Raw genomic sequence first — 20,086 nt, forward strand, 5'->3', positions numbered from 1 at the left:
ATTTTTTCAATACATTTAAATAACCATTATTTTTTTAGATGTGATTGACTTTCTTATATCACTTTTGAATAGATTGTCCGCCGTTGGTTATATTGATCAACTACCATCTCATCTCCACGAGTATATTGTTGGCACTATAAAGGTAGATCCGCTACCTTAGCGACCCCCTAGTGTTGGCCCTACGAATATGGAGGGAGGTACCTGCAGGTACACAGACCATAAGTGCATGGTGGGATAAACCCCAGGTCGTCAATTACTGATAATCGACCCCTGGCCATTACGCCAGAGATGTCATGCGCCCACCGTCTGCACTACGCCCTGGGGGCATATTGTTGGCACTAAAGATGTGACGACAGATGGTCATTGCGGTTTTCATTTCATTGTTGGCCTACTTGGTTTTGGTGAGGATGCATGGTCGAGGGTGCAACGGGACTTTCTTGAGGAGATTACACATTTCGAAATATTATATGAAGGTATATTCAATGAAGATGGTCGTTTGTAGTAAAGCACAAGTTGAATTGTTTTAATGAAGCAACGTCACTCTCACATTGGATGACTTTGCCAGAAATGGGTTATCTTATTGCATCAAGATATAATGTTGCCCTTGTTAATTTGTTTGCTCAATTATGTTATACATTTCTGTCTTTGAGGACCCCTATGGTTAAGCCTCCAAAGTGTATCTGTATTGCACATGTAAAATGGAAATCATTTTATTCAGGTACGTGTAATTTCAGTTCAACAATATATATTTCTTAATTTATAATTTGTTGCGTTGCTAATTATTCATTTTTCGTGTATAGGTTTTTTCGCGTGAGGGTCATCCATTACCTCCTGTTGTTCATAAGTGGTATAGATGCCATTTTCCATGAGTAACAATGAGATCTTGTGTATACTCATCAACTTGCATTGTATAATCATATATTAGGAATCATAGCATAGAGACTGTTCATTTGGATGTTCGTTTAGATGATCATTAAGATTGTTAATGTACTCATATTTACAAAATCTCATCCGACAATTTAGGACTGCACGGTCTGAGATTACTGAACACTTGAACCTTATTCCACTCATAACTCTTGTGGATATCCAGAGAAGCCGAGTATGGATTTTCTGCTTTAGTTACTTTCTAAAATTTTCTAACTTTTACTCACTTAAGGTATGGTAACTCTTGAATGGCTTAACTAGTGTGCCTATAGTGAGAGCAATAGGTTCCTTTAAGTTAAATGACAAGAATGATTAAATTAATGTAGTAGCTACAATTATAATTATTTTTCATGTTGTAGCAGCTATAATTTTGTAACTACTACACAGTTGTAGCAGCTACGAAACCATAGCTGTTACATATGCTGCTACAACATGTGTAGCTGCTATAATTATATATCAAACTTCCGAACACCATAACTTTTGACTCGGATATCAGAATTAGACGATCTTTTTTTTGAATCAAAGCTCGTTCAAAGATTTATAATTAAAAATAAAAGATCGTCTAATTTTGATATCCAAGTCAAAAGTTCTGGTTTTCGGAAGTTTGTTACACAATTGTAGCAGCAACGGTTTCGTAGCTGCTACAACTCCAATTGTTTTTCATGTTGTAGCTACTACAATTGTGTTGCAAACTTCCGAAAACCAGAACTTTTGACTCAAATATCAAAATTAGATGATCTTTTTTTTTAATCGAAGTTTGTTCATAGATCTATAACTAAAAAAAGATCATCTCATTCTGATATCCGAATCAAAAGTTATAACCTTCAAAACTTTGCTACATAGTTGTAGCAGCTACAATTTCGTAGTTACTATAACTACAATTGTTTTTCAAGGTGTAGTAGCGATGGTTTTGTAGCTCCTATAACTATAATTATTTTTCATGTTGTAGCAGAGACAGTTTCATAGCTGCTACATAGTTGTAGTAACTATGAAACCATAGCTGCTACAATTGTGTAGCTGCTACAACATATGTAGCTGCTATAATTATGCAACAAACTTCCAAACATCATAACTTTTTACTCGGATATCAGAATTAGACGATCTTTTTTTGAATCGAAGCTCGTTCAAAGATCAATAATTTTTTTAAAAAAAGATCGTATATCCAAGTCAAAAGTTAAGGTTTTCGGAAGTTTACTACATAATTATAGCAGGCTGCGGTTTCGTAACTGTTGCAACTACAATTGTTTTTCATGTTATAACAACTATGGTTTTGTAGCTAGTACAACTACAATTAGTTTTCATGCTGTAGTAGCTATGGTTTCCTAGCTGCTACACAATTGTAGCAGCTACGAAACCATAGCTACTACAATTGTGTAGCTGCTATAACATGTGTGGTAAACTTTCAAACACCATAACTTTTGATTCGGATATCAAAAACTTAGACGATCTTTTTTTTTAAATTAAATCTTGTTCAGAGATCTATAATTTTTAAAAAAAAAATCGTCTCATTCTGATATCCGAGTCAAAAGTTATGATTTTTTTGAAGTTTGCTACACAATTATAACAGCTACACAATTGTAGCAGTTACGAACTCAAAAGTTTGCTACACAGTTGTAGCAGCTACGAATTCATAATTGCTACAACTGTGTAGCAGTTATGGGTTCGTAGCTGTTATAACTATGTAGCAAACTTTTGAAGGTCGTAGTTGTAGCAGCTACGCAACTGTAGCTGCTACAACAAGAAAAACAATTATAGGCGATAGACCAAGCATTTAAAGGAGTACACATTATGACTTTGTGGTAGATTAAGTATTTAGGCACCCCTTTGACATCCACTGATTGGAAGCTTCATATGTCATTGAAGCATTGAAGATCTGAAAACACATACACTTTGACAAAGCATGAGCGTTCTTTCCCATCAAAAACAATGAAAAAAATAGCAACTATGGCTCCAAAAAATGAACTCAACATCATGACTAGTGAAGAAACAATTTTAAAATCCAAAATAGCAAACTCTAAATAACAATTTTTTGCAACAAACGTACTCATTGTTAAGATAACATTAAACGTACAAAAATCATATTAATAATCCAAAGAACTACATAAAGTTCAAAATGTATTCATATAACATTAAATAACATCAAAATGTATCCAAGAGACTCCTCCACGTTTGGACTAATCTTGAATTGAAGTCGTCTCATTACAATAATTTGGTTTGTGACATAGACATTTGAGTACGTCTCGCTCTTCACCAAACTAAATTTTTAACGTTTTGTGCGTTTTAAAATCCCACAACAGTGATGGATTATGTGGACCACCTGGAAATGGTTCATACAATATTTCATCATCTTCATTGTTCCCTCCAATGGGAGATTCCTCTCCTTCACTCTCATTCATTCCTTAAGGTAAATTTTCTTGTGGAGGTAGCTCTTCATGCACATCTTCTTATTGTGGTACTTGTGGTGGTACCTCTTCTTGGGGTACTTGTGATGATTGTACCTCTTCTTGTGATGATTGTACGTCTCGTGCAAGTCTCTCTTCTCAGCGTTTTCTTACAAAAGTTGTTGGTCTATTCCTCCTTGAAATGCCTTCAGTATTTTTACTGCACATAAGACAAGTGAATTAGATATACAACCAACATGTGTTGTTGAAAGGAAACGGAGTTGTTAGGCCACTCAAAACTGAACAAAACAAAATGTGTTCGGAAAAACACAACCGAACAAATCCGTCGATGTTCAACTTCTAGAGGCCGAACGTTTTGTGTTTCGTTCTGTAGACAGAAACCGAACACATTCGGTTAGGTACGGTGGTCATTGATCGAACACGTTGTGTTGCGGTGGACCATGGCCGAACATATCCTAGTGCATTCGGTTGACCAGGCAGCAATGTGTTCGGCGGACTAGGGCCAAACGACGCGCAACTAAAATTCGAGATTTTCATCATATCTTTGCCATACATTTTGCAATTTCAACAACCCAACACCCTAAAGTCTTTTCATGTAAAAAATATCATATTCAAGTAAGTTTCTACACTTATAAATGAAAACTAAACACAAATCTAACAAAAACAAAAATTTACTATGTAATGATAATGTAGAACACAATGAAAGGCTGAACGAGCTAGTACTTGTAAAATTCAAGTACCGTTGTTTGATGGCATTTCTAGAAATCGAGTTGCCCAGTTTGTGCGCTGAAGGGACGAGAGAGAGACGAAGAGAAAAGTTGGAAATGTAGATTTTTAACGCTATGTTTCTTTAGGGTTTTTAGAAAGGGTAAAATAGGAATATTATGGGGTGTATTTAGCAAATTATGCTAAAAAAAATTATTGATGGGTGTATTTAGAAAATGGGGTGTGTTTAGTTAACGTGGAGGTGTGCATAGCCCCTCCCTTCTTCATTTTGCCATCAGTTTTTGGTCTTCCAGGCATCTTTTGGTAAATTATCTACATGATCTAAAATGTAGTTGATGTTTGTAATTCAATATCTCTCACAGAGTGGATGTCAAACTTTTACTGTATCCTAATATCTTCACCACTCGTAGAGTAAAATATCAATAATTCAGTTTTCTCACCTATTTCTCTGCTCTTAGAGTAAATGTTGAATGTTATTAAACACTTTGTTTGTGATACTTTTATCTCTGTTCTTTGAATGAAATTTTAAAAGATAGGTTTTTCATATTCTTTTATCCTCATTCTACTCTCTAGAGAACATTTCTCACTCTCCTCTTTGATATCTCATCTCTTGGAATAATATTGGATATTAGTCTCTCAATATAAACTCCTTGTCACAAGGAAAAGATAATAGAACTATTTAACTAACTTTCTAAGCAACCCTTCACAGTTTGAAACTTCTTCATAAATGACAATATCTTGCAGCATCTCTAGTTTGAGGTTGTTAAAAGGAAGATTTTGTCAACTCTTTCAAGATATATCAATTCAGTTAAGGTCTCTTTCAAAGATCATCACCAACCTCAGTCCAGACCATTGCATTGTTAAAGTTTCTCAACTATGGCACCAGTGTTGCGTCTTTGTTATCTCCATCAAGTATTTTAGTCAGTCTTATTTTACTATATTAAGATTTTTGTCAGTGTTGATCCATGCTACATCTTAATGGGAGTGTCAAACTAATAGCAATATGTGGTTTTTTGAGTTATTGTATTGTCTCACCCAAGTTTATAATCTCAGCATCAGAAACAATTTTCTTCTGGCCAAGAATGATTTTGTGTTTGTGCTTACACATGTGGCACTTATCAAATGTATAATCTGGGAAGAAAAAAAAAGGCGGGACTCACATGGAAACATAGCAGCAATGGCAGCTATAGTAGAATAAGAACAAGAAGGATGAGGGACTAGGCTGCCAGCACAGTGGTGACCATGACAAAAGAAGTGGAGGTAGGAGGGTACTAGGAAAGACATTGGAAAAAACCAAAGAAAGAGTTGGAGATGCCAATGTTTAGTTCCGAGCACAAGGATTCAACCACGTATCAAGATTTTCAATACTGAGCCTCATATAAATTATTATGTTATTTGGTGATATGTGAGAGCCAATATACATGAGTGCTATTGTAAAATACCGAAAAATGACGAATAATGATAAGGGAATTTTCCAGAATTTTTAGAAATTTTTCTAGAATTTTTCAAAGACCGTATGACTTCGATTAGGGGGATAAAATTTGGGTCCCAGGAAAAACCTGTTTAGGCTACCCATTTAAGCGAGGAAATGATTATTTTCTTAATTCTTTTTTCTTTTTCTTTCTTTATTTCCCTTCTTCCTCGCCGAACCCGTGCGCGCCCGAGTCCTTCTTCCTCGCGCCCGAGCCGACGATTGTCTTCTTCTCCCCCCGATCTTCTGCCCTAACTGCTTGGCGACGGTTGCTTCTCCCCGGTACAAAAGCCATGGCCAAGGAAACCTCAAGCCGCCTCCGGATCCTTCCTCTTCCTCTACTTCTTTCCCCCTTCTGATCTTTGTGCAGACACCGACCACCGTGCCCTAGATCGGCTTCTGCACAGCACTGTCGACATCATCGCCGAGCCCTAGCTTCTGTACTCGACGACGGTAGGGGACTTGCCGCACTGATCTTCGCCAGAGAAGGCCGGGGCTTTCCTTTGCCCCAGCGTTGACGTCGACGTTGACCTCCCCTCTGCCCTAATCTTACCAGCCGGTCTCACCAGGAGTTGGTTGATGCGTCGGCTGCCCACAGACCTCGCTGAGCAGAACCCTAGCCGACGATCCGCCATCGGCGATCTGCCCTTGCCGAGACTAGTTGATCTGGCCGCAATCACCACCGGCTGCCAATTGATCCTCTTCCATCTACTTCCCATGCCTTAGTTCCTGGTGCTGAGCCTTTCTTCCTGCATCACAGTAAGATCCGGAATGCATCAAAGAGGAAGCTCGAGTTTGAATTCGGGTGAGATGTGTTTGGTTCTAGATTAGTAGGATCTGGTTGTATTTTCTATTTTGGAATGTTAAGCATAGTGGTGCGACTTATTGATGTAGCTCCGGCGAGGAGATTAGCCATTCGTGGATAGCCGCTACCACCAGACCCTTTGCTTCGGGTGTGGATCATCGGCTGAGGTTTCAGAGTTGGGACTTTGACGCGGGACGAGCACTTCGACACAGAGGTTGTTTAGCTCGATCCATATTGAGGCGGTTCCTTAACTTATCTTTGATAATGTCATGTTGATATGTTTAGTATGTTATAGCCTTTAGTAATAATTATGTTCGTTCTTGTTTCGATATGTCACTACCGGATACCTGTTACATGCTTGTTTGCTCACCTGTTATGCATTTTATGTTAGTACCCACATGATTATATATATGCTCATATGGTAGTGACATACCATGCCTCATTATGCTCAGGACCTAGGTTTTTTATACCCTACCTGACCTGTGTACCTTAGGTCTTCAGATTTGACCATCGATACTACGGTACATATTTTATATATATGGATATTGTTATGCTGATCAGGTTATTGCCATGCTTAGTGTCATGCATCATCTCGCATGATTGCATGCTGTGCGATAGTCTGCTCCATTATCACTCATGGATTAGTGGTATATCAGACAGGTGTGTGGCAGCTCTGTTGTTTGGCTCCGTTGGTCTGGTGACTCAGCGTGGTAGCCGGCAGACAGTTCTGTTTTGTTTGGCTTCGCTGGTTTAGTGTAGCAGTGTGGTAGCCGGCAGGCGGTTGGACTTTGTTTAGCTCTGTTGGTCCGCTCATGGGTAGTGTGACGCAACATGGTAGTCGGCAGAGATTCCTCCCCGTCATCGTGTACCGGGAGATGAGAGCATTGAGCTCCCCCATTTATGATTTGAGGTAGGAGGATACGTGTACTCTGACAGTATCCCGTCCACTCGGTCACTCATCAGGAGCAGTGATGGCAGAGTGCATGGTTGCCACAGCCCTACCCACTCGGTCTCACCATCGTGTGTGAGATGGCTGACTGGCGTCAAGAGTGACCATGTCATTGGCATCATATGCATTTATACATTTAATGATTGTGTTTGCTGCACTTATATGCTGCATTTGGATGGATGCATATGTTTGACATGCATATAGGATTTATGATACTCTCGGTCTGATGACCTGACTATTCTGATAGGAGGCCCTGGTGAGTACAATTCTATTCAACCCTTTTCTATTGTGCATTCCAGCTTTTGTTCAGGAGACTGTACTTCATAGTAATAATAGTTATTACTGTCTGTTATAACTTACTATACATGTCAACTGGTATCTGCTGAGTTGTTGAACTCACCCCCGTAGACACTATCTTTTTCAGGTACCAGGTTGTTTATGGAGTCGCTTGGAATATCCTGCTTGCCGGTCCCCACGTCACATTAGAAGACTAGTCTCTGTATTTTTTTTGTTTATTTTTATCTTGGTATATGATATGTGTGTATTTGGCTTTGTGTTCCGGTTTTGTTTCCCGAGTGTTGTGTTGTTGTGTGGTGTAAGTCTAGCCGACTAGCAGTCTTCGTTTATAGTTGTATGTGTTGTCTATTGGATTTCCGTTGTGTTTGGTTTTGGTACAGCCGAATGGGCTGTTAGATTTACATATAACTGCATGGTTGTATTTTTGTGGTATCAGCCGAGTAGGCTGCATATAAACTGCGTGGTTGTGTGTATGTTCCAGCCGCCTGTGGCTGATGTATATTGTGTCTGTATAAATGTTTCAGATTGTCACCCGTACAGGGGAGGTGCTGTCGAAATTTCTTCGGACAGGGACTTTCCCGGGGCGTGACAATTTAGTGGTATCAGAGCAGGTATACGATACTTGCTATGTGTTTTGGATTTTCGAAATTTATCTGATACCAATTTAGTGGTATTATAAGAGCTCGGTTTACGAGTCTTATTTCTCGTGTTTCGGATTTCGTGTTTTAGTCTTCTCGATGTGACTTTTCGGGTTTTGGGACCTGGCAGCGGCAGGACATCTCCAAGTTATAGGAGGTATGTTGGTATATTGTCATCCTACCTTTTTGTTAATATATGCATTGTTGACTATGATAGTTATGACATGTATTAACACTTTGTATTTGGTATCTGTCTGATGTTGTAGCCCATATTACATGTGATGGGTTAGCCACTGATGATGATCGACCCTATTAGAGATCAAGGATTACAGTTTCTGGTGATTTTTCATATCATACACCAGTAGTTTTAGCTTCTGTTACTACTAATTGGTTAGCAGATTGAGGCACATACCAGCCTCTGCTATTATTAGCTGAGTAGTGGATAGTATCTATATATTCATGTTGACTTAGCCAGTAGTATACCATTTTATCTTAGTTAATTTCATCAGTAAATATTGATTTACTCTTGTTAGATCGGTCAGTAGAAGTCTGATTTACACTTGTTGATTTGGGTAATCGTGGATCGATATACCTTAGTTGCTTATGGAGAATTAATGTATTCTTGATTAGTTAATAGATGACCGATTTAGTTATGTTGGTCCGATCAGTAGGGGACCGTCATACTTTATTTTTAGAGGTTCGGATCTTTGGGTTATTTGTGCTTAGTTAGATATTACAAGCACATTTGAGTACTTGGCTTGTATCGATGTGGAAAAGACTGAATTAGCCGTATACTATTGTTGACTCAACCAGTTTAGAGGATCGATGTATCCTATTCCATTGGGATGTTGCTCGTTGATTGTATGTAAAATTGTATCAAGTGATATGGATGCATCAGGTTTGTTGTAATATAGCTGCCACCTTTACTCCTAATTTTAGTCTTCATATTATGAACTTCTGTATAAATGTTTAACTGCTGATGCCTGATAGACTTTTTCACTACATCCCTTTCACTACATCAGGTTTGTTGTAATATAGCTGCCACCTTTACTCCTAATTTTAGTCTTCATATTATGAACTTCTGTATAAATGTTTAACTGCTGATGCCTGATAGACTTTTTCACTACATCCCTTACAATGTGGTTCAATTTTGGTTGGATCTTGTGGTAGTAATTGTCGTACATATTGTAGTCATGCCTCTGTATTCTATCTTTGCACCTAACTTGACCACAATAATTAGCATCTTGCCTTCCAATATCATTATTCTAACGTCAAGTGCTTGGTTGATCTGCATTTGTACTTCACAATCTTCAAATATCCATAATCACAACATAGAAGACTCAGATATTGGAGGTTCCTTGAATTTGCTAATCATCCTTATAATGAATGAGATGTTGAACTTTATGGATGTAAGATAGATCAACTATCAAACTGGCCTCGTGTACTTCCTTGTATGATAAACCCACTAGTTCAAGCCTACAGGAGTATCTTTGTCCTTACTACTAATATACCAACGTCATTGAGCATGTTAAGCATATATTTTCATTAAGAGATGAAACTCTCTCAATCATACAACCTCTATTTTAAGGGTGTACTTCAACTTGCCAAGATTTGTAAGTGTTGGTTGAAGGTATGATTTCAGTCGTACAATTCCAGAAAATTGTTAGGTGATGACATCATTAACAAGAAACTATAAGAAGGATATGCATTTGAGATTGAGAGGTAAGATGAAATACTTCTATGCATACTTTCTCATTTAGAGAGAAAAAAAAAAAAGGATCCCATTATCAGAGACCAGTACAGTTATTTCTGTTGTAAGTGGGACAAGCATGATTCAATATTCTAGTTTGTAACATCTTATACACTCACATTTACTCATTTGATGATGGCTGTCTAATCCTATCGTCCTTGATCATACATGAAGACGTGAGATGCAACCAGTTCAGTTAGAACTGTAGCTTATGATTGCTATATTAGAGGTGTTACAAGAGTTAAACATCTTGTTAGTAGCTATGAAATGATTGAAAGATGAGCAACCAGAGGATCATGAACATAGAGTTTTCAAGCAAGAAGGCTAGAATAAGTTTAAGTGTCATGACAAACACCATCGAGAAATTTGAGATGCAAGCTTCTATTGATGCTTTGAGAATAATAGTGTTGGAATAAGTGCAAGAACTTTTCTCTCATTCACTTCTCAATATGGAGGCCACTTCGTACCCATATGTGTTAGTGGCTATGACCATGGATCCAACAATGCATGGACATAAGTATTATGTTGATTACCCTCATGGTATATGTGGATATATGTTGGGTGAATATTGTTTGAGGTGTATTGTCGATTATACCTACGTTGATTTATATACACGAGTTCGGTATGCATTGTTAGAGGTATCACACTGATTTATACCTGTGTTATGAGTGTTAGGTGTGTACTAATTGGAGGATTATGTCGATTATACCTATGTTGTGTGTGCATGTGTGTCAGGTGTATTGTTGGTAGCATCATGATGATTCTACTTATGTGGAGTGTCTACATTATGTCATTTATTGTATTGCCTTGCCAACTAATTCTTCTATTAGTGGGTGACTCACTACGATGTTGATGGAGTTGACGATGGATTTGATTTGCTTACTGGGTTGTGATACCCCTGGCTGTCACAGTGATATGTGATAGAGTGATTTCGTGCAGTCACTAGTTGGATAGTTAGATGTCTTATTCACTTATGGATTGTTGTGGTGGAGCGTTGCTCCCATATATTTTGGATTGTTATGGTGGAGCGTTGCTCCCACATGTTATGGATTGTTTGTGGTGGAGCGTTGTTTCTACATATTTTGGATTGTGATGGTGAAGCGTTGCTCCCATATAGGTTGCCTTGTTAGTGGTAGAGCATTGCTCCCACATATGTAGTATTTCTTGTGATGGAGCGTTGCCCTCATATTAGATGATCTATTCTTTGGTGATTTGTAGTTAGTGATCAGATTTCGGACTTGTTATCAGGGATCTCTGGTTGAGAATGTTTGTTGTACAGACATTATGAGTTTTTGGTAATGTCATTTGGGCTTACCGATGCTTCAGCGGTATTTATAGATCCGATGAACCGCATCTGTATAGAGTATCTAGATCAGTTCGTTGTCGTTTTCATCGACATATTGATCTACTCGCATTCCGAGGAGGAACAGGCATAACATCTTCGCATAGTCTTGGAGACTCTTTGAAGACATAAGCTATACGCGAAGTTCAGCAAGTGTGCCTTCTGGCTATCTTCAGTCGGTTTTTTGGGTCATGTGATCTCTACCCGAGGTATTTCAGTAGACCCTCAGAAGATCGAGGCTGTCACCAATTGGGAGCAGCCGAAATCAGTGCAGGAGATCCGCAGTTCTTGGGACTGGCAGGATATTACAGACCTTTCGTCGAGAGTTTCTTCCGTCTAGCTATGCCACTAACACGCCTGACTAGAAAAGGCGTGAAGTTCACGATGTGAGATCAGCTTTCAGAAGCTGTAGCGGAGATTAGTGTCGACTCCCGTTTTGGTTTTGGCCGCTGGAGAGGACGGATTTGTGCTCTACACCGACGTGTCTCTACAGGGTTTGGGCGCTGTTCTGATGTAGCATGACAGAGTAGTCTCCTATGCTTCTTGACAGTTGAAGGAATATGAGAAGACTACCCAGTACATGATTTGAAGCTGGTAGCCATTATTTTTGCCTTGAAGATTTGGCAGCATCACCTTTATGGTATTACAGTTGAGATTCTCACTGATCATAAGAGTCTCAAATATCTGTTCACCCAGAAGGAACTCAATTTTCGACAGAGTAGATGGATGGAGTTCCTGAAGGATTACGATTGTACAAATAGCTACCACTTTGGGAAAGCTAATGTGGTTGCCGATGCACTCAGCAGGAAGTCCAGAGGGATTTTGGCTTGCCACCGAGTTTTCGTCATGGACTTGGTTCAGGGTTTCTCCGAGTTAGGTCTTGCGGAGCAGGGACAGACAGAGCAGGGTATTCTGGTTACCATGGTTGCTCAGTCGTCGATCAGGATGAGAATTTCAGGAGACCCAGGTCGGTGATTTGCATTTGCCATTTATTGGCAGCCAGATAGCTTTTGGACAGCAGACCGAGTTCACACTAGATGAGGAGGGTATTATATACTTCCAAGGCAGATTATGCGTACCTCAGTCTCACCCGGTCTCACCCAGTCTTACAGGAGCTACTTCAGGAGGCTCATCGCTCTCAATTTACGATCCACCCAGGCGGGACTCGCATGTATCGAGATTTGAGGCATTCCTACTGGTGGAATGGTATGAAGAAAGACATCGCGGAATTTGTAGCGAGATGTCTTGTCTGTCAGCAGGTGAAGGCCGAGCACTAGAGACCTGCATGATTACTTTAGCGGATTCCTATTCCTAAGTGGCAATGGGAACGTATTACCATGGACTTTGTGGTGGGTTTGCCTAGGACACGACGAGGTCATGACGCGATTTGGGTAATCGTTGATCGATTAACCAAATCGGCGCACTTCTTAGCGATCCGGAAGACTGATTCCCTGAATCGATTGGCAGATCTATATTGTCGGGAGATCATCAGATTACATGGTGTCCCTCTGACTATTATTTCGGATAGAGACCCCCGGTTCACGTCTCGTTTTGACAGAGTCTGCAGCAGGCCTTGGGCACTCTGCTCCGATTCAGTACAGCTTTCCATCTGCAGACAGATGGATAGTCGGAGCGGATCATTCAGACTCTAGAGGACTTGCTGAGGTCTTGTGTATTGGATTTTAGGAGGTAGTTAAGAGGACCACTTGCCATTGGTAGCGTTAGCCTACAACAACGGCTTTCATTTGGCTATCCAGATGGCACCGTTTGAAGCGTTGTATGGTAAGCCTTGTCGAACACCCACCCTCTGGGATGAGGTTGGGGAGGCCCAGCTGTTGGGATCTCATAGAGCTCAGCAGGATGCAGAGTTGGTCCGTACTATCAGACGGAGGATGCCAGAGGCGCAAGACTGCCAGAAGAGTTATGCTGATCGGAGACGCAGACCCCTGAAGTTCTCCACTGGCGACCATGTATTTCTGCGAGTTTCACCCACGAAAGGGGTGAAGAGATTTGGCCTCAGAGGTAAGCTAGCTCCGCGATACATTGGACCTTTCCAGATCTTGGAGAGGATTGGAGCGGTAGCTTACCGTCTGACATTACCACCGTCCCTGGCAGACGTGCACGACGTATGTCATGTATCTATGCTGAGGAGGTATATATCCGACCCGACATATGTGCTGACAGATATCTCAGTGCCAGTTCAGCCTGACGTCACTTATGAGGAGGTTCCGGTACGGATTTTAGACCGGAAAGAGCGTCAGCTGCGGAACAAGACTATCCGGCTTGTTAAAGTCGGATGGCAGCATCATTCGGACAAGGAGGCTACCTGGGAGCTCGAGGATATTATCCGAGCTCGATACTCTCATCTTTTCACTTGAGGTATGTGATTTAATTTACCGTTCAACATTTATACTCTTTACCTATTGTTAGTATTTGCTAATGGTAGATAACAAAATTTGGGGAACAAATTTTTATTAGTGGGGGAGAATGTAAAATACCGAAAAATGGCGAATAATGATAAGGGAATTTTCCAGAATTTTTAGAAATTTTTCTAAAATTTTTCAGAGACCGTATGACTTCGATTAGAGGGATAAAATTTAGGTCCCGGGAAAAACCTGTTTAGGCTACCCATTTAAGCGAGAAAATGATTACTTTTTAATTCCTTTTTCTTTTTCTTTCTTTATATCCCTTCTTCCTCGCCGAACCCGTGCGCGCCCGAGTCCTTCCTCATGCCCGAGCCGACGATTGTCTTCTTCTCCCCCCGATCTTCTGCCCTAACTGCTTGGCGACGGTTGCTTCTCCCCGGTACAAAAGCCATGGCCAAGGAAACCTCAAGCCGCCTCCCGATCCTTCCTCTTCCTCTACTTCTTTCCCCCTTCTGATCTGTGTGCAGACACTGACCACCGTGCCCTAGATCGGCTTCTGCACAGCACTGTCGACATCATCGCCGAGCCCTAGCTTCTGTACCCGACGACGGTAGGGGACTTGTCGCACTGATCTTCGCCAGAGAAGGCCGGGGCTTTCCTTTGCCCCAGCATTGACGTCGACACCGACCTCCCCTCTGCCCTAATCTTACCGGCCGATCTCACTAGGAGTTGGTTGATGCGTCGGCTGCCCACAGACCTCGCTGAGCAGAACCCTAGCGGATGATCCGCCATCGGCGATCTGCCCTTGCCGAGACTAGTTGATCTAGCCGCAATCACCACCGGTTGCCAATTGATCCTCTTCCATCTACTTCCCATGCCTTAGTTCCTGGTGCTGAGCCTTTCTTCCTGCATCACAGTAACATCCGGAATGCATCAAAGAGGAAGCTCGAGTTTGAATTCGGGTGAGATGTGTTTGGTTCTAGATTAGTAGGATCTGGTTGTATTTTCTATTTTGGAATGTTAAGCATAGTGGTGTGACTTATTGATGTAGCTCCGACGAGGAGATTAGCCATTCGTGGATAGCCGCTGCCACCAGATCCTTTGCTTCGGGTGTGGATCATCGGCTGAGGTTTCAGAGTTGGGACTTTGATGCGGGACGAGCACTTCGACACAGAGGTTGTTTAGCTCGATCCATATTGAGGCGGTTCCTTAACTTATCTTTGATAATGTCATGTTGATATGTTTAGTATGTTATAGCCTTTAGTAATAATTATGCTCGTTCTTGTTTCGATATGTCACTACCGGATACCTGTTACATGCTTGTTTGCTCACCTGTTATGCATTTTATGTTAGTACCCACATGATTATATATATGCTCATATGGTAGTGACATACCATGCCTCATTATGCTCAGGACCTAGGTTTTTTATACCCTACCTGACCTGTGTACCTTAGGTCTTCAGATTTGACCATCGATACTACGGTACATATTTTATATATATGGATATTGTTATGCCGATCAGGTTATTGACATGCTTAGTGTCATGCATCATCTCGCATGATTGCATACTGTGCGATAGTCTGCTCCATTATTGTCGAGCACATTGCCAGTTACATGTATCTTGACACACCACCACACATGGATTAGTGGTATATCAGACGGGTGTGTGGCAATTCTGTTGTTTGGCTCCGTTGGTCTGGTGACTCAGCGTGGTAGCCGGCAGACAGTTCTACTCTGTTTGGCTCCGCTGGTTTAGTGTAGCAGCGTGGTAGCCGGCAGGCGGTTGGACTTTGTTTGGCTCCGTTGGTCCGTTCATGGGTAGTGTGACGCAGCGTGGTAGCCGGCAGAGATTCCTCCCCGTCATCGTGTACCGGGAGATGAGAGCATGGAGCTCCCCCATTTATGATTTGGGGTAGGAGGATAGGTATACTCCAACAACATCCCGTCTACTCGGTCACTCATCAAGAGCAGTGATGGCAGAGTGCACGGTTGTCACAGCCCTACCCACTCGATCTCACCATCGTGTGTGAGATGGCTGACTGGCGTCAGGGGTGACCATGTCATTGGCATCATATGCATTTATGCATTTACTGATTGTGTTTGCTGCACTTATATGCTGCATTTGGATGGATGCATATGTTTGACATGCATACAGGATTTATGATACTCTTGGTCTGATGACCTGACTATTCTGATAGGAGGCCCTGGTGAGTACAGTTCTCTTCAGCCCTTTTCTATTGTGCATTCCAGCTTTTGTTCAGGAGACTGTACTCCATAATTATTACTGTCTGTTATAGCTTACTATACATGTCAACTGGTATCTGCTGAGTTGTTGAACTCACCCCTATAGACACTATCTTTTTCAGGTACCAGGTTGTTTATGGAGTCGCTTGGAGTATACTGCATGTCGGTCCCCACGTCACATTAGAAGACTAGTCTCCATATTTTTTTATTTATTTTTATCTTGGTATATGATATGTGTGTATTTGGCTTTGTGTTCCGGTTTTGTTTCCGGAGTATTGTGTTGTTGTGTGGTGTAAGCCTAGCCGGCTAGCAGTCTTCGTTTATAGTTGTATGTGTTGTCTATTGGATTTCCGCTGTGTTTGGTTTTGGTACAGCCGAGTGGGTTGTTAGATTTACATATAACTGCGTGGTTGTATTTTTGTGGTATCAGCCGAGTAGGCTGCATATAAACTGCGTGGTTGTGTGTATGTTCCAGCCGCCTGTGGCTGATGTATATTGTGTCTGTAGAAATGTTTCAGATTGTCACCCGTATAGAGGAGGTGTTGTCGAAATTTCTTCGGACAGGGACTTTCCCGGGGCATGATAGCTATGTTCTTTTTGTTCTATTGCAATGATATAAGTTTATCCAACACTTCTGTAACATATCATATAAACACAATAGCAAGGTAACGCTTTGATGATTTGAACTTAGAAGTATAAAAACACAAGATGTAGGAGATGCATGATGCACTACAAAGGAAGATGGTTTATGTACATTTCAAATGAAGCAAAATATTGTTATTCAAGATATGTAAGATTTACTTGCCTCCAAGAGAACCGCTTCAATCTCTAGTGCTGATAACTTATAACCACCAACTTTCATAATATCAGCATTAGTACCTGGAAAGAGTAAAAACAGATGCTGATCTTCACAGAAGGGTAGGCTTAGAGCTTCTCTTAGAAATATGCTGTAACACTTTTCACTTGGCTTGCATGTCGTTGTTATCAATATGAAGAAAAAACTAGTTTTTTCCTAAAACAACATTTTTTGTCAAGATTAACAAAAATTACCGGTTTACACTGCCCAAAGTGCTTCACAGGAAAATTTTCTTTAACGTGGCACAAAATGTCAATGAGAATACAGTGTGGAAACAGGCTGAGAACATCAAGTTTATGCTTGAGACTGTCTATTACCATTCATGACGCGAGATCCAAGGATTTTCTATGGTATATGTGTCAAGAATGAGACTGCATATTGACAAATGCAGCATTTAGACTGCAATCCAGAATTATTTGACTTACTTTAACTAGCATTTAGAATGCAATTCAAAATTATTTTGACTCTCTTTTCAAGCAAATAGTGATTTTTGAAATGTGCAATTAAGATAGGTAAGTAGCAAAATTATTTTATATTTGGTATAAAATAGTGTTTCTTGATATTCATACCTATTATTCTCAATTAAAGTATGGTAAGACAAATTTCTGTTGTCATTTGATAAAGCATGGCATCATGATCCTCAGCTCCGAGAATATAGTGGATCAGAAGAAAAATCACAACTGAATTAAGTTGAACATGATGTGCAAACCAGTGCCAAAGATAAATATTCATTGGGCTTTTCTCAACTTATGCTGCCAGTATAGCATGGCTACATAACAAAGAGACAAAAGGCCAAGAGAAACTCATTCATTTCATGGAATTTCTAGTGTATATGCCACTCCTTTCTTGTGATAAGAAATGATTACTCAAGAAGTAAGAAAGTGAGAAATAAAATTAAATGCATGAATCAATAACTTCTTACGTCCTAAAATTATGTAATATCCATCTTCATCCACTCTGACTGTATCTCCAGTTTTGAAGAATCCATCATCAATAAATGAATCCTTCGTTGCCTAAATCAAAAGATGAGAAAAACAAAGGGTAAAGTCAATTACAGGCAAAATATCTAAAACTGTTAGTCAAGCTTATTGTTTGCTTTATTCAAAACTTCTACAAGAAAACATGATTAGTCATTACATTTTTAAGTAAACTCAATCTACAAGTTCAAATCTCCTTGGCTTAACATGGTGATAATTTACATTCAGCAGGTGGCAACTTATAGCATAGCCATCAACAAAAGATGAACTTCGATGAGATGTGCCATGGAAAGATAGTGGATGGAAGAAAAAGAATAGAGTGATTCTGAAGGCAAAAGAAAAGAACCACAGAAAGTTGTACTGAACATCCTCAAACTATGGTTTATTGAAGCAAACAGGTTTGTGGATACTACTTGACTATTCATGTTCAATAGAGAATATTATTCACAATGAAGACATAAAGTAGCTCATAATATTTTCTGGTAATGGATACAAAACCGAAATAAAAGAAAAGAGTAAACTTCAATGACTTAAAATATGGTATTCCTAATAATTTGAGTTGTACCAGCAGCTCATATGAGATTAGGCAATCATGGATAATCTATGATAACTATATTAATTATCAGAATATGCACAAGAGAAATAACTAGCAGATTGCTTATAGTGGAACTGCATCTTTATCAGCAATTGCTTATAGTGGAACTGCATCTTTATCAGCAGGCATGAAACACCAATATATTACTTTGATCAAAAGAAGAACTAAACTGATCACACCTCAGGTTTTTTCCAGTATTCCTTGAACAGAGAGGGACTTCTTACACAAAGCTCTCCCACTCCCTTTGCACCAACAAGACGACCATCTTCTGCAAGAATCTTGACCTACACAAGAGCAGCCAGAGTTATGTTCAAATTGTTTGGTATAAAGTTTCTTAAAAATATTATAACACTAGACATAGTTAAGCAATATCTACTCAGCAGCTAGGCAAAAGCTAATTAAGCAACAAAGTATTGCATAAGTCAGGTTTTCATAACTAGGAGAGCACAACCAGGAACAAACTGAAAAAAGGTTAAGGAAAGCATAATCCGAATAATTGCCGAAAAGAGCTTGAATTGAAAGATAAACAGAATATATGTAAAGCAATATCTGTTAGAGGGCTATAACTTTGAGCAAATTTAAAATTAGGAACTCTGCTCAAACTTTGTCCTAAAGATACCATCGGTACAAGTTTACATCAAATTAAGTTAGATCATTTTTCCAATTGCACCAAGCAAAGAGTTTCAATTCTGGCTCAAAAATTATAAACAGTAGGCAACTCTATAACCTTAATAGAACATGCATGACATTCTTGTAATATAGTGAGGCATGAAGTACTTTAATGTCGGACCTAATATTTCACATACCTCAACTCGAGGAAGGGGTTTCCCAACAGTGCCTGCCTTTCGTGCACCATGCAAAGGATTGGATAGTGCCATAACAAACTATAAAGCATAACAATAATCAGTACAAACCATATTTTATACTTCTTGGCATTAATAAGCTTAGCGCAACTGACATAGACTAAATCATCTTTTAAGGAGTCCAATAGTAGGGTGGAAGATACAAAGGTAGAATGAATATGAAGCAGAAACCTCAGTCATTCCATAGCGTTCTAGTAGACGATGACCTGTAATATCTTCCCATTGTTTCATAACAGGATATGGAAGAGCCGAAGAACCGCACATCTAGATGAAAAGTCGTGTAAATTCCCAATTGATATCACTGTTTTTATTCCAATTTAAAATAAACATACGAACACAGAAAAGAGAAAAACTTATAGAAAACTTGATCTTGGAGTGTTTGTGTCTTCAAAGAGCAAACTTATATGAAAAAATCCAAATAAAAGGACCAAGGCAATCATACAATGTACTGCAAGCACAAAATGAACTAATCTATTCTAACATTCACTGTCTATTCTTTCTTTTAGAATCCAATTGATAATGCTAAAGTCTCAAAGCAAGAGATCTTATCTACATGCTTCTACTAAAAGGGAAGGTGAAAAAAAAACAAGAATAACAAGCACGATCAGTGAGGACATGATTAACAAGCCATGCCGTGGGAACTAATTGGAACAGTACTAGAAACTATTAGTACCGAAGCATGAGAGTTGGGGGGTGTGTGGAGAAGTCTTGTTCATTCAAGGAATGGAACATAAATAGGTAAGTTAGGGTTTTATGTCAGAATTTTGAGTAATTCTAATAATTAAAATAATTAATTTATTAATAATAAGATAATTTTTTATTTTTGAGAATCATATTGATTAAATTAAATCACACATTTTCCTTGATTAATGTAATTATA

General features: G+C 39.6%; 1 protein-coding gene across 3 annotated transcripts in view; it reads right to left on the reverse strand.

Annotated features, from left to right (window-relative positions):
* LOC122012155 (probable CoA ligase CCL8) overlaps positions 1-20,086 on the reverse strand; it is a 29,423-nt gene that overhangs the window by 3,018 nt on the left and 6,319 nt on the right. For 2 of the 3 annotated variants that reach the window (XM_042568604.1, XM_042568605.1), the window contains exons 10-14: positions 19,378-19,470; positions 19,150-19,227; positions 18,523-18,627; positions 17,694-17,784; positions 16,721-16,794 (exon numbers count right to left, since the gene is read on the reverse strand). In XM_042568604.1, coding sequence (XP_042424538.1) covers positions 16,721-16,794; positions 17,694-17,784; positions 18,523-18,627; positions 19,150-19,227; positions 19,378-19,470 — 441 coding nt within the window. Of the gene's footprint in view, positions 1-3,085; positions 3,526-16,720; positions 16,795-17,693; positions 17,785-18,522; positions 18,628-19,149; positions 19,228-19,377; positions 19,471-20,086 lie in introns of those variants that run through there. The other variant, XM_042568606.1, reaches the window with a different exon arrangement.

The sequence above is a fragment of the Zingiber officinale genome, chromosome 8A, assembly GCF_018446385.1.
Source record: "Zingiber officinale cultivar Zhangliang chromosome 8A, Zo_v1.1, whole genome shotgun sequence".
Lineage (NCBI taxonomy): Eukaryota > Viridiplantae > Streptophyta > Magnoliopsida > Zingiberales > Zingiberaceae > Zingiber > Zingiber officinale.